Source organism: Mandrillus leucophaeus, unplaced genomic scaffold, assembly GCF_000951045.1.
Source record: "Mandrillus leucophaeus isolate KB7577 unplaced genomic scaffold, Mleu.le_1.0 Scaffold203, whole genome shotgun sequence".
Lineage (NCBI taxonomy): Eukaryota > Metazoa > Chordata > Mammalia > Primates > Cercopithecidae > Mandrillus > Mandrillus leucophaeus.
Window position 1 is genome coordinate 3,481,635 of NW_012102066.1, and position 15,640 is coordinate 3,497,274.

A 15,640-nucleotide genomic window follows, 5' to 3' on the forward strand; every position below is an offset into this window, starting at 1 on the left:
AATTTTAATTCAAATTTTTATTTAATCAAAAGTCAAAATGTGAATACTTGATTAGTGGAGTTATTGAATTGGTGAAACATACAATCAAAAGTGAATTCTTAGAACTATTATTATGTCTTAATCCAGTCCCACTGAGCTATATCTTGATTTCGTATTTTTACCATATCTATAGCTTGTATCTTAATTGATATAACGCAAAAGTACCATATAGACATCTCAAACTAAAGATCACCAGGTGCTTAGTGTCAGAGCTGGGTTGTCTGCTATGGAAAGTCTTTCCCAGAATTTCGATGAGATTGGGGAAGATACTGCCCAGAAGAGTTCCTCCCAAATGCCCTTTATATAGAGCTCAGGAGAATCTGGAATAATACTGGGCTAGATACTGCCTGAAGGCCTTGTACACTTAAACTACCTCAATGTGCCTTTCTGAATATTACTCAATTATTCCAGGAAGTGAGCATAAATATCACTGCCATTCTTTGTTAACATTTTATGCCTATGTCATTTTCAGCTAGTTATGTGGTGACTAATTTTAGTAGTTTAGGCCCCAAATAGTGTATTTGAGTAATATTCCATGTTTTTAACATGAAGAAATGCTGCAATCCAACGTACTCATCTCTCAAATATGAGGAAAGTTGGCGTAACAGTTACATTATTACTATAGGAATTGGAGAATATATATAGTTTTCACTAGTTTGCATTATACACAAAATATTTTTAAGAAAACAAAACCTATTTCCTAAACTTAAGAGTCCCTTAATGAAGTCTATTCACTTTTCTGCTGTATGTTGTACAGTTAACATTGTGCAATTGGAATGATCACGATACTAGTAAATCCTCTAGTGATCGCATAAGTGCAATCTTCCCCACTTTATACCAGAAGCTACAGTTTAAAAGTCCATTTGAAGTTTTGTTTTGCTCAGTGGCAAAGATCAAATGGGACCATCCCTCTCCCTGTTAACCACTCTAATTGAGTCCTGAGTGGGAAAAGGTTAAATATAAAGGGTTTGGCAACTTTTAGAAGGAGACTTTTGAAAGAAGGTTACCAAGAAATTGAGGATTAAAAAGATTTAGAAGTAATAGCTGTCAAATTCAAATTTGAGAATATCCATTTTGACTTAAAAGCATAATACATGAGTCCCCAATGCAAATATGCTTAATCCCTCACTTTATACATACTTATTTACACTTCTTTTTCCTTTTAAAGAAGTGAATATAGTTAAGAAAAATGTTAAATGTAAACCTACTTTTCTGATTCCCCCACCTACCAAGACTCCAAGGTATAACATGGAAAGAGACATTTTCAGTGGGGAATTACTTCTGTTACTTCACTTTTGAGGATATTGAGATCATTCTCCTTCTACTCATCTTGATTTAAAATTTTTCTTTTGGGTACCCAGAATGGTTCCAAGGTTAGTACTGCTTGAATTCTTTTCAACTTCTGCCATGCATCTTTCCATATTTACTGAGTTTAAATGAATCCTCTCAGGGAGAAAAGAAAAGCTAAATATAGAAAAGTGGGAGTACTTTCACGTTTAATACGCAAGGGCATAAAATAGAATGTTAGGAAACAATTTGAATTTTTTTCCCTAAAATGTAGGTGACTATGGGCTAGTTTACAACTTTCCTTCTCTCACTGAAATAAAAATATATAGTTAAGGAATAGGGATGAATACATAAAAGGTGACACTGACAGTTTGGGCATATTCCTTGTTACTTTCTAATCTTGAGAATCACAGTTTGCTGTTTTAGAGGTATCTGAGAGGTTCCAGATAAAAAGTTATGGTGAAATGTTCTTAAACTTTGAGCGTGCTGGATGCCCTAAAGTAGGAGAGGAATTTATAACAGAAGCTTACAATGAAGAACCAGACATTCCGAGCCATCTGAGATCTTGCAATGAGAAGACGCCAGACGATTAGGAAGAGGGCAGTATTAAAGAGGTAGTGGATATTTCGGAGCCTAGGGAAGAGACAGACATAACCAAAGTTAAAACTACCAGATACCCAACCACATTATCTGAAGATAAATGTGTGTTTTCTTGGATATGACTGGCAAGTATTAATGTAGTGCTCACAGAGTAGTTGGCATAACTTGGCCTTTTGGTTTTTGCATCTTTCATTTCCGCAGCATTCTTGCTGAATAGTCAGATTTCTACCATATTTCCCTAACTCATTTCTCTTATACCTCTCTCCATTTGAAACTATTTACAAGCATGACTAGCCTAATCTTGTAAATATACTTTGATCATGTTACTGCATCATAAATCTTCACTGGTTCTTGTTCATTAGAAGGTAAATTCTAAAGTTCTTGGCTTGCTATTCAAGGTTCCTCCTTCCTGTTTTGCAAGCTACTTTTCTATCCTTATCATCTCTGCACTGCAGATCCTCTGCTTCTACCAGGATTATACCAGAGTGCTAGAATTTTGTCCCTCAGGGATTATGACTGAAAGAAATTTAAGGAAGTTGAAAAAAATTGAGGAGGGACTTTTTTCTAGGTTAAATAGCATAACCAGGTCTCCTGTCTGTTGGGTATTTATATCCCATTATGACACAGAGTGTGGTAGAAGAAACAAATTTGGGTTCAAATCTGTCTCTTAGACTTACTGTGCATTACCATGGGCAAGTTATTTGCTGTGTTTAAATCTAAACATCTGTTTCATAAAAATGGAATAACAAAAGTAATACTTGCCTCATAGAGGTGTAGTGAAGTCTAAATGAAACTGTTACAGGGTAGAGTATAGAGTGCAGGACCTGTAATGTAGTAAATGCTCAAGAAATGTTCATTCTTCTTCTCTGCACAAATGTTATGTCTGGTATAAAATCGGATGCACAGTAGGTGCTCAATAAATATTAACTGACTGATTATACTTACCTTTTTAAGTGTTGCTTTGCTTCTGGAATCCCAGCCATATCCTCTTTCAATAAGTATTTTTTAACTCCCAAAACATAATTTTCAATGTATTCCAACCAGTTCAACTGGCGCACATCAAAGTTGAATACCTGAGAGGCAAGAGAGATTATAGATGGCCAGAATTGCAGTGCTGGACAGTCACTTTGTCCAGTTGAGGTTTCTTCTACATAGATGAGTGACCTTCAATTTGGGAGACATAGGATGAACCTCTCCAAAGGAGAGATTATTTGAGTCATTATTTCAAAGGTGCTGATAATATGGATTACTATTTACATAGGAATATTTAAACATGGATCGAACACAAACACTTCACATTTCTTGTGAGGGAGATTTAAAGGAAATGGTATTACATAGTCTGGAGAAAGCTTATGGTTGGTTTGGTATATATTTCAGCTAACCGTGGAGTAATTATTTTTAAAAGTGATGGAATAATATGTTAGTGACCAAAACATAAATGATGCAACTTTCCCTTTCCTCTTAAATTCTGGTGTTACCCGCTATCCTACCATCCTTTCCTAGAACATTACCACTTCATTATGCAGATTACACTTTGGTAAGCAAAGCCTTAAGGAATAAGTTACCATAATTTATATTTAAGAAGAGAGTGGTAGTGAAAGTAAAAAGGAGTGATCACAACATGGGGGAGGAGTAGGGAAGAAGGAGAAGGAGGAGATCTGTTTAGGGAGAGAAATTTTGCCACGTAGAAGATAGATATAGAGAGTGACAATAAAGAAAAAGGATTAAAAATTTTAAGGTATCTTTGAGGAAGAGAAAAGACAGACACTTGCATGACCAAAAATGTATTCTTTTTTTTGGTTTGTTACGAAAAAGCTGGAGTAAAGATTTGAATTGCATTCCATAGATTTTATTTTTTGTGTACTTTCTTTGAAAATGACGCTGGGCTGACACAGGATCATGAGGTGGCCCAGATTTATATGGTTTACAAATGGAGATAGGATGAGTTCGGAAGAGAAACCTGATAGGTCGTTCTTGAGCCATCCAGGGATCTTTTCAAAATCTCCATATAAAGGGCTTAACTGGAGAAAGAAAGGGAGGAAATGATCTTCAAATATATTAGAAAAAATAGTTTTGATTGAATATAAAGAATTTAGGGCACTAAAACCTGTTAGTAGAAAGACTGTCAAGAAGATTCTGGTATCATCTCTGGAAATATTTCAAGTATTAGGTATTCTTGGAGAGTTTGGTATGACCCTGTTTTCAAATAACAGATTGCATCAGTGAGTGGATTTGGTTCAATAGGGTTTTATTTGGTGTATTTGGAGAGAATGGCCTGGAAAATGGACTTGTGCTAGCCATTTAAAAAGTCTAATATTTATAAATCTTAGCAAGTGGAGGGTTTGTTTAAGGTGCCTTTGCCCTTCCAACTGGTTACTCTTCTCTCTCTTTGGACATACAGCACTCTCAGATCACTTTTTGTATTAATCCCTGGACATTAAAAAAAAAAAAAAAAAAGGCCTATCTTTAGTGGAGAGTTTCTCGTTACTCTTAACTTACTGAACTTCTGGTGAGGCCTCACTAGCAAGGATTTTAATAGCTAAAAAGTCTTAATCTAAATAAATGATGTTCCTAGAACAACAAGAATGATGTTCCTTTGAATGGCACAAAGTAGACATTCAATAAATACTTGCTGAATACATTAATGAATTATAGAATTTTGGTCAAAGTAATTTAAATATTAATTTTGAAAGCCAAAATTGTTTCTTTTTTGTTATACAACACTTTCTTCTATTTAGTCCGTATATAAGGTTTACATGAGGATGACCAAAGTAAACTCTTAGTTTGATCAGGGCTTAGATGGTACCAAATAAAAGGCATACATTATCAAAACCGAAAAGCCAGTCACCACTAAAGATCAAGTTAGTTAACTTTAAAACGGCTTCACCATTTTCTGAGAATCTCTTGGGTTTAATTCATAAATTGCATCTTTCTTCCAGAGTCTATATTTAGCTCTGTTTCTCTTTAGGAAATATTACATTTCTTAAGAATGTAATTGAATGTGACATCTTAAAGATTTAGTAGTTCTCTAGGGCTCCTTGATTCTTTCTCCTTTATATGCAAATTAAATGTTATATATTAATCACAGAAAACCATCTTAGAACTCGGAGGGAAGTAACTAAATATTATTAACCCTATTTAACATTCTGAGCATTCAGTAAACATTTAATAATGAGCCCTTTGCTGATTCATTGTCCATATTGCTTTTGGTTTATCCTGTCAACTTGCATGGAGAAACATGACAAGAAATAACTTTTTAAAAGTCATAAATGGGCTGGGCGTGGTGGCTCATGCCTGTAATCCCAGCACTTTGGGAGGTCGAGGCAGGCAGATCACCTGAGGTCAGGAGTTCAAGACTGGCCTGACCAATATCTTGAAACCCCATCTGTACTAAAAATACAAAAATCAGCCAGGCACGGTGGCGGGCCCCTGTAGTCCCAGCTACTTGGGAGGTTGAGACAGGAGATGCACTTGAACCCGGGCGGCGGAGGTTGCAGTGAGCCGAGATCTCGCCACTGCACTCCAACCTGGGCAACAGAGCAAGACACTGTCTCAAAAAAATAAATAAATAAATAAAAAGTCATAAATGTATTTACTTTGCTTTGATAACTTTTTTTTTATTTCTCTTCATTCTTCCTTTTGAACAATGAGTCCCATGAAACTATATTTTCCTTTTCACTTTGCTACCAGAAAGCTCAAGAACAAATTCACTGCTTAAATTAACTACAGCAACTTAATAGGATCTTGTAGATTATGTATGGACATCCTTTTTTTAAATTTTTAGCTGTGACTTCATATTCTGATTCATATTTCCTTGGTTTTGCATTTTTTTATTTCTATTTTGTTCTTTCATTATGTGTATTTTTTGCAAGATACCTCAAACCTTTGTGAGATTTAGAGTATTAACAAAGAGAGCAGATGAGATTAGTGAGTTCCAGAGTGCTTCAAAGACTTATCCAAAAGATGAATTGCTTTTTGAAAGAAATTCCATTATCACTTTGATTGGATATGGTTTTTATAGCATCATTAATATTGCTTAGTCATTCATATAAGCAGAGACTTTTATTTTTATACTGTTTAACATTTCTAAGTTTGATTTCAGAGTGGCCCTGTTCAGAATCTTGATTCCATATGGCAATTCAAACTGAATTTTGAGCCACACCAGAATTTGGCAATTACATTTAGTACTATTACTTTTGCTAAGATATTTTTGAGAGCATATGTTAAATCCACTGAAGCTTTGATTCTTTTTCACAAAATTTTGAAAGGTTAAAATAGTAAAATGTCAGAAATGAACCTAGGCTCATTACCTTTTGAGTTATTTAGGCAGGAAAATTCCATGGAGAAAATACATAAGGATAAGCCTACAGAGAGTTTAAAGCTAAATTTTAAAAGAACTTACAATAGCTTGAATTTATTTGTTTTTGATTTATAAACTGGCTTAATCATCATTCATTTCAAACACTAGTGCTAGAAGAATTTTGTCTATGTGTGGTATGTAAACATTTCTGAATAACTATTTCATATCACTTTGAGAGGTAGCAATGATTTCAGATAAAATATCCCTCTAAATCTTGCCTTTTTTGGCCTAATATAGTATTTATTATATTTGACACGGATAATGCTTAGGAAATAATTCTAGGGCTTGGATTTGAATCATGCTCAATAAGTTTGATAGGTAGAAGTGAAACCCTTAGCTGGCAAGCAAGGTCAGTTAGCCATCTGATATTTACTCCCCAGTGTGACTTGGTTTCTTCTACATGCTGTCAGGTACAAAATAAAAGATACATTTTAGAAAATTGTTTCTTAGTGGGAAATGTCAATCAATATGGAGTGAAAGCCTTAAAATTGAGTTAAAAACTTTACCAATTGCATACAGAGATGTTCAGGGGATATATGACTGAGAAAAAGGCTAGGAACATGTATAATGTACAAAAGATTTCTATGTGTGTGAATTTCAGAATGTGCAAAGATTTTAGGACTTATCCTTTGTGACTGCCAAGAAATTAAATAAGTGGTGCTAATGCTAACGAATTAAGCTGAAGGCCTGTCTTGAGAAATAAAAGTCTGAACTGTTGTAGAGAAATCCTATAGGGAGGAAGATCAATGATGCAGCACTGCTGGAGGGAGGGCTGAGATGAGGCAGAGTGCATAGGTGTAGGGATTCGCTTTAACAAGGTACGGAAGGAACTGTAGCTGGGAGAGGCAGAACAACTTTGATTGGACAAGAATAGTGGATGATAGAGCTTATCGGCAATCAAATCACTATTTTTCATTGAAGTCATATGCCGTGACAGATAAGGGAAGAACACAGTCACCCAGAGGTATTGAGGGTTTGTTGAAATGATAACTACCAACGAGTGACAAAACGATTGAAATGCAGTAGATAAAACATGTCGGCAGATCAGCAGTTAAAGATTTAACCCAAGTCCAAGAACCTACGTTTCTTACTTACATTAAACTTGTTTCCTATGGTGGTGTTGATAGCATTGACCGATTTTCTTAAACAAAGCAAAACAAAATCTGTGTCTATAACCAAAACGTCTTATTCATTCATCAGCTTTCCAAGTCAAGTAATTCTAAATTCCAAGTGAGTAGCATTTTCCTGTTGCTTAAGTCGGTGCTATACTTACTCTCTGGTCTTCAGGACTCAGCTCAGACATCAGCATTTCTGTATTGTATGTGCTCCATTCCCAACTCCGGTTGAGGAAGTACTCCAACATGGAAGCAGTTCTTAAAATCTGATTCATGACCTTTGTCATCCTGAGATAACCATCAGATAGGAGTAAATATCAGCGCACCACAGATAGCTGCTTCCCTGTCAGTCTACAGGGATGTATGAGAAATTATTTTTAAGAAAATACAAAAATTATCCCTGTCTTTTTCTCCCATTCCTTATTAAAATTCTTATTCTTTTTTTCTCTTTCCACATTAACTCGCTGTTCATTGAACAGAAAAAGAAAAGGGCTGAATCTAAAGGAGCTTGTTCTGTTAGGCATTTAGTACTACCACACTCCTTTTCTAACACCTATTTCTCAAGAATAGCAAACCTATTTTTAAAGTGAGCCAACTATTCAGCTTGAAAGACATACTGTTTGTTTTTTTGAATTCTGATGTAGACAATTGGAAAACCTTCTCATCTTTCTTTTTGAGGCAGGGTCTTACTCTGTCACCCAGGCTGGAGCGCAGTGGGGCCCAGCTAATTTTTTATGTATTTTGTAGATAGGGTTTTGCCATGTTGCCCAGGTTGGTCTTGAACTCCTGAGCTCAAGGGAACCAACTGCCCTGGCCTCCCAAAGTGTTGGGATTACAGGCATGAGCCATGGCGCCTGGCTTTATTTCTCATCTTTATTGTACGTTCTTGTATTTTAAAAAATTGATAGAATCTGAGGTCTTAGTGTATAACTTTTGGGCAGAAGTGTTTGACTATATCAGTGTTTGGTGAATCAAAAGCAGTTGTCAATCATAGTGGAGATTTAAAAAGAAAAAAAAAAAAAACTTCTTGATAACCTATTCTGTGTTAGGCATGGTCCCGATACTTTTACAAAATATTCTCTCTGCTAATTTTGATACCATCTTTGTTAGGTAAGTCTGCAGTTTTACAAATGAGCAACATGAGCTTAAGATAAAGTGTCAACGTCAACTTCCAACCCAGTTTTAACTGACCTCAAAAAACCTGAGCTGTGTAATCTCACTGCCTTGTGTCCCATTATACAAGATGAACCACACTATCCAATCTTGTGGTCAGGACTTGGACCAGATCTTCTTTGTGCACCTCCCAACTTTATAACAATTTTCAAAAAACTTTCATATACAATCTTACTTGATCCTAACAATATGGCTGTGAGATAGTCAGGATTTATATTATGTATCTCCATTTTACAGAGAGATTATGCTCAAGGTCCCATAGCTAATGCCCAACCTAGGTCTTTTAGCTACAAATCACTTTTGGCCTGTAAAGCACTTGATTTTTAGTTAACCCAGTCTTGCTAGTAGTGATTACTATAGTTGGCTCAATAATTATGATGCTATTGTGGGGATTTGCTTTTAATTTTGGTCAAAGTTAATGCCCATGTACTAATGACTCATGAGGTATTTCTCTTACTGTATCATGGGAGATTTCTTAGGCATGAGATAGACATCATTGTGCCTGATATAAGCACCATAATAGGGTTCCACTTTACTATTACTATCTAAATCTTTAGCCATTCTCCAACTCTGATGCAATTGATGTGATTTCAATACACTTATTTTAATTTCTAAAAATAATGGTTGGACCTGATATCATTGGATGTACAGAACTATATCAACCTAATGATATATTTTAGAAAAAATACTTGTATTACTCTCAGATAGAGAAGGTCTTTATTGTTTGTATGAGACAGGGTCTCGCTTTGTTGCCCAGGCTGGAGTGCAGTGGCTCAGTCATGACTCACTTTAGCCTTGACCTCCTGGGTTCAAGCAATCTTCTGCTTCAGACTCCTGAGTAGCTGGGACTATAGGCACGCGCTACCATGCCTGGACAACGTTTTTAAATTTTATTCTCGTAGTGATGGGGTCTCGCTATGTTGCCTAGTCTGGTCTTGAAGTCCTGGGCTTAAGTGATCCTCCTTCCTCAACCTCCCAAATTGCTGGGGTTACAGGTGTGAGCCACCACACCCAGCCGAGAAGGTCTCCTTAATACACAAAATGCAAAAGCTATAAAGGAAAACAATGATTCATTTTACCACATAAAAATTTAAAATATCTTTTAGGGATTATTATATTCTAAGCACTCATATTAAACTCTATAAAATAGATTATGATTACTATGCCCATTTTATAGAAGAGGAAGTTAGGATTTAGAGAGATGAAGTAATTTAGGACTCTTATGGCTAAGTTGGTGAAGCCAGGATTTAAATCCTATAAGTCTGACTCCAAACTTCATGTTCCTAAGCCCTGCATTATGTGTATCTTCACTCATATTACAAAAAGCTTTATAGTCAAAGCTAAAAAGAAACAGACCTGGAAAAAATATATGAAATATGTATTCAGACACACATGTTCCCATATATTAATAAGGACAACCTAATAGGAAAATAGGGAGCAGAAGCAGGCAACCCACAGAGGGGAAAACTTAAATGTCCAATAAACAAATGAAAGTCCAGTCCCTCCAGCAATCAGGAATGCAAATCAAAAAAACAAAAAGATGTCATTGCTTATGAGTTTGACAATTCAGAAGTTGATTTTTACAAAGTATTAATGAGGGTAAGAAATACTGTTTTGTACCCCTCGCCCAGGCACAGTGGCTCATGCCTGTAATCCCGGCACTTTGCAAGGCCGAGGCGGGTGGATTGCTTGAGGTCAGGAGTTCGAGACCAGCCTAGCCAAGATGGTGAAACCCCAACTCTGCTAAAAATACAAAAATTAGCCAGGCACGGTGGCGGGCACCTGTAATCCCAGCTACTCGGAAGGCTGAGGCAGGAGAATCGCTTGAACCCAGGAGGTAGAAGTTGCAGTGAGCCGAGATTGCGCCACTGCACTCCAGCCTGGGTGACAGAGCAAGACTCCGTCTCAAAAAAAAAAAAAAAAAAAAAAAAAAAGCCAGTTTTGTAACCCTCATACACTGTTGTGGTAGTGCCAACTGACATTCTTCCTTTAGGGAGGGTCATCTGGCACTAGTCACAAAATCCACATACCCTTTAATCCAGCAATCTCCCTCCTCAGCATCCTCTCCTGGCACAGGCACATTCTAGAAAGAGGCATGCACACTGATATCCATTGCCTCGTTGTTTGCAGTAAAAAAAAAAAATAAAAAAAAAAAAGGCAACACTGGGCAGGATGACTTAGATTTTCATGGAAAATTAGTGGAAAAAGTTGTAAAATATATACAATTGATTTATATGTATACACACATACCCCCCTACTGCAAAGCAAACCATATATGTCCATATATGGATGTAAAAGCATAGAAGAGTATACACAAGCACACCTGGAGAAGGAAAGGGTCTAGAAGGATTTCAGCTTTTTCTTCCATGAAGATTATTGCTAAAATACATACCACACAACAAACCAACCCATTTCCCACAAATATTACTGTTTGACTTCTCACAAGATACATACAGATTTTTATTGTGTCTCTTCCTTCTGTGTTTCTCTTTTTTCCTAACTGAACTTTGTTCTTTATGCAGGCTCTCTTCCAATCCTGACATATTTTAAAACCTTTAGCATTTCTGCTTACAATACTTGGGTTTTCTTCTTTTCCTAGCTTTATTGAATGAGCCCCATACAAATATTTTCCCCATAATCACAATGTTTCCTTTTCACCTTGCTCAAGAACTGAGTTCTGAGCTCCAAATGAGGTCTCTAACAATTTACATTCACTCTACATTGGCTAAGTTTTAGTCATTTGCACTGCTAATAAAGAAGACAAACACGCTGAAGAAGATTTCCTCCCTTACAAAGGGGCTAGCACAGAAGGCAGTACTTGTTCATGCTTCTGATTCTTGATCACAAGAATTGCCTTAGGCAATTATAATAATGATGACTCTGACACAATAGTATCTGAGCGAGACAGATAAAGGCTATGTCCTATGTCACACAGCTAGGTGGTGACAGCTGCCTTAGCATCAGCACACTGTGTTCCCTCTAATTTCTTCCACTCATCTCTAGGTGGCAGTAAATCTGGTTCCGAATACTGACTTTGAGACTCAGCTTTCTCCACATCCTTCCTGTCACTTTCTTTGAGACTAATTCAGATTCTTTCCTTAGCTTCTGTTTCCCCTTTTGTAAAATTGGGATGATGAGGATCTCTTCTTGGGTAACTGTGACAATTAAAATGGGATCATCATACATCAGCCTTAGTCCCACGAGTGCCACAGTAAACTCTAAGTGAGGTTGTCATCATTACTGTAGATTTAAGATTATCCACCTATTCAGAAAACCCTAGTGACAGAGTCTCAGTTGCTTTTCTTTTTGCATGAATGATTACTTGCTGAATTCATCAAGCTCTTTAACATTTACCTTCCTTTATTGTGCTGGAACAATTTTAATGTCTTTTGTGACTTCTCTCTATGACTGCTTTGTTTGTTGAAAACTTATACAGGTCGAGTATCCTTTATCTGAAATGCTTGGGCCAGAAGTGTTTTGGGTTTTGATTGTTTTCAGATTTTGGGATATTTGCATATATCCCAAAATGAGATATCTTGGGGATGGGACCCATGTCTAAACACAAAATTCATTTCTGTTTCATACATCTTAGCCATATACACATAGCCTGAAGGTAATCTTACGTAATATTTTAAATAATTTATGCATGAAACAGTTTTGAGCATTTTTTTGACTGTGACCCATCACATGAGGTAAGATGTGTGGAATTTTCCACTTGTGGCATCATGTCAGCACTCAAAACGTTTTGGATTTTGGAGAATTCCAGATTTCAGATGTTCAGATTAGGTGTGTTCAATCTGTATATATGGGTAAGATTCAGTTGTCTCCTTTAATCCTCTGCTGAAGGAAGCACTGAAGATTTTGGGGCAGTGACACTTTCAAAGCCATTGACTCAGCTTCTCACCTGGGCTTCCTTCCCGTGAGCCGCAGATAGCAGTCATAGATGATGGCAGGGGCCTGGTGGCTGACCGCATTCCAGTACTGGGATGTGAAGTTGTTGCTGGTAAAATTAGCATATGGTCTCCTGAAAGCTCTCTCTAATGGGATTTTTTCAAAGGTTGCCAAGACTTGGACTCCTGGGGAAAAAAGAAAGTAAGTGCTAGAGGAGAAGAGGAGAATATAAGTCCATCATAGTGGAAAGCATTTGTAATGGGGTCAAAACAATAAAGACGAAGGATTTGTTGTGTAGAGGCAAGAATCAATTTCTGAGAACAATATAAAGATTTTTGTGCTGGGCAAGTGGTTATCTGCAAACTGAAACAGTGTGAATAGGTTAATAATTGGGTTCTTTAGCTGAAACATTTACTGTAAAACAAATTATTGGGGAAACACTTGTCAATACAAGGAGATACTGTTCAGAAAAACGTGAATCTGCATTTAATTCTAAGGTTATCTAGTCTATTCTGAAAGCCCCACGACAGAGGCTAGAGACCTTATTTCCCTGGCTGGACCATTCCTTTCAGAACCATTTAGAAAGTTTCTTAACATTTTATTTCACTCTTTAGTAAAGGTTTAAGTAAAAGATTCTAAAGATTTTCAAGGCAAGATTTCTTTGTGTTAGTTTACTTCAAATACTTCCCTGGGAATATGTTAGACTCAATTGTCCACTCTGGTATCCAGGGTTTTATTCATAATAGTATTTTTCTTTTTATATGATTACTTAGATTAAGCTTAAGAACTGTTTATGTACATTTGTGAATTCAGTAGTTCTTTCCAAAAGATATTCATTTGAATTCAATTTTATTTAATGTATGTGGGTTTTTTTTCAAAGCGTATGCCTAAGCTCATTATTCAATTATGATGACATCAGTTATTATGGTAATATGACTGTTGCCCTCCTTAAAAAAAATACCAGCTGAAATCTATCTGAAAATATAAATCCTATACAAAGAAGAGTCTCCAGAATCAATTGGTTCATAGGCATTTGTTAAAACATATGTGGCATTAATAAAACATTTGGTTTTGTGCATAACCGAAAGTTATGCACAAGTTGATAGCATAAGAGATTCTGATCTCAACACTGACATTCTGATGTATATATCCATATACCTGGTCAACATTTCCATCTGGATGTGTAATAGACATTCACATCTAACAGCTCTAAAATTGGCCTCCTGATACTCCGACTACCAACCACCCCCTTCCCAATACATACACAAACTTGCTTCTTCACTAATCTACTTCTAACCAAATGGTAATTCAATTTTTTTAGTAGTTCAGCCAAAAACTTTGGGGTCATCCTTGATTCTTTAACAACCCACACACAATTTAACAAAATCTGTCAGCTCTCTGTTTGAAAAATACCCAGAATCATAATTTCCACCTGCTGTGTCTCTGATCCAAACCACTACTGTAGCCTGGAGTGTTGCAGTACTGTCCTAAGTGGTCTCTGCCACTACCCTTGTACTCCTACAGTCTGACCTCCATGGCGCAGCCAGAGTGATTCTCGTAAAATGTAACTCAGAGTATATTACAGATAGTTCTCCATTCGGAGCCCTTCAGTGGAATCTCATCTCATTTAGAGTCACAGCCATGGTCTGGAAGGCCTTGCACTCTCTGCATCTTCACTCTCTCTGCCCACCACTCTGACTTTATCTCCTACCATTCTCCCTCTCAGTGCTTCTGCTGCAGCCATACTGGCCTGCTTGCTGTCGTTGAATATGATTAAAGAGCTGGAGCACTTATTGGTTCTTCAACTTGGGTATTTCCTCCACATGTCCCTCCGATTTGCCCCCTCACTTCTTTCAGGTCTCTGCTAAGATGACACGTTACCAGACAGACTTTCCTTGGCCATGACATGTAAAACAGCAGCCTTCACACATCACTATTTACTTCTTTAGTCGGTTTTATTTTTCTGCCATCTCTCAACCATATCTGATGTATATTTCTCTTTTCTAAGATTTAAGTACCATAACAAAATTTTGTCTATTTTGTTTCAACCTATATAGTACCTTGAAAGTGGTTGGCAGGTAATCGGTGCCCAATAAGTATTTTTTGACTAAATGAATGAATAAATATCTCAGCAACATACAATTACTTTCCATTTCCTAAATCTATACCAATCCTTCCTTTAGTCATTACAAACACATTTATTTGGCATTTAACACTTGCCAGGCATTGTGGTAAGTGCTGAGGTAAAAAAAAAATTAATAATACATATGATATATTCCCTGTCTTTAAGGAATTGGCAATCTAGTGGGAGATGTAGACAATTTACGATTACAATATTTTGCCTGAGTATTCTGCTAGAGATCAGTACAATATGCTCTGGAGGAAGGCAAAAGAAGCCTCTAGCTCTGTCTGTGTGCCAGGAAGGGGAGGGATGAGGCTGGGTTAGGAATGGCTTTCTGAGAAAGCTGTCCAAATGGTAATAGCAAGCATTCACTGAAATGTTCACCGTTCTAATCACTGTGGTAAGCACTTTATCTCATTAAATCCTCCCAAGAGCTCCCTGGAATAGAATGATTATTATTCTCATTGACAGATTAAAAAAAAAAAAAGATCTACGAGGAGAAACTGAGTGACTTTTTCAAGTTCACGCAACTAGTAAGTAGCGGAGTCTACTAAATGGTAGGCACCATACCAGCATATAACATCTATGTGGGCATGGATTTCTGTTTAGTGATATATCCTTAGCCCAAGAATAGTGCCTGTTTAATGAATACTGGAATGAATGAATGAGCTATGATTTGAATCCAAGAATATTAGATCTTAAAGCCCAAGACTTTTGACCATTAAGCTACTGTCTTTCTGATCTGAAGTACAAGTAGAAACTCATGCACATGTAGAAAGTTTAATTTGGTAATTGAAAACTGCACTTCTGCATCCTCATAGGTCAAAGAAGAATTTAAATGAAAAATGCTTAATGCTTAGAGAGTAATGATAACATCAACATCATACAACTACATGTGTGGGATACAGCCAAAGTGGCATTTGAGCGACATATAAAGCCATAAATGCATGTATTAGAAAAGCTGAATATTCGTGAGCTGTATTTCTAAATTAAAGAGAAGAGGCCGGGCGCGGTGGCTCACGCCTGTAATCCCAGCACTTTGGGAGGCCGAGG

General features: G+C 36.7%; 1 protein-coding gene across 3 annotated transcripts in view; it reads right to left on the bottom strand.

Moving 5' to 3' along the window:
* FAR2 (fatty acyl CoA reductase 2) overlaps window positions 1–15,640 on the bottom strand; it is a 189,411-nt gene continuing 173,771 nt past the window's right edge. For all 3 annotated transcript variants that reach the window (XM_011979574.1, XM_011979576.1, XM_011979575.1), the window contains 4 exons: window positions 12,479–12,650; window positions 7,560–7,689; window positions 2,872–2,999; window positions 1–1,959 (listed from right to left, as the gene is read on the bottom strand). In XM_011979574.1, coding sequence (XP_011834964.1) covers window positions 1,797–1,959; window positions 2,872–2,999; window positions 7,560–7,689; window positions 12,479–12,650 — 593 coding nt within the window. In that variant the 3' untranslated portion in view covers window positions 1–1,796. The remainder of the gene's footprint in view (window positions 1,960–2,871; window positions 3,000–7,559; window positions 7,690–12,478; window positions 12,651–15,640) is intronic.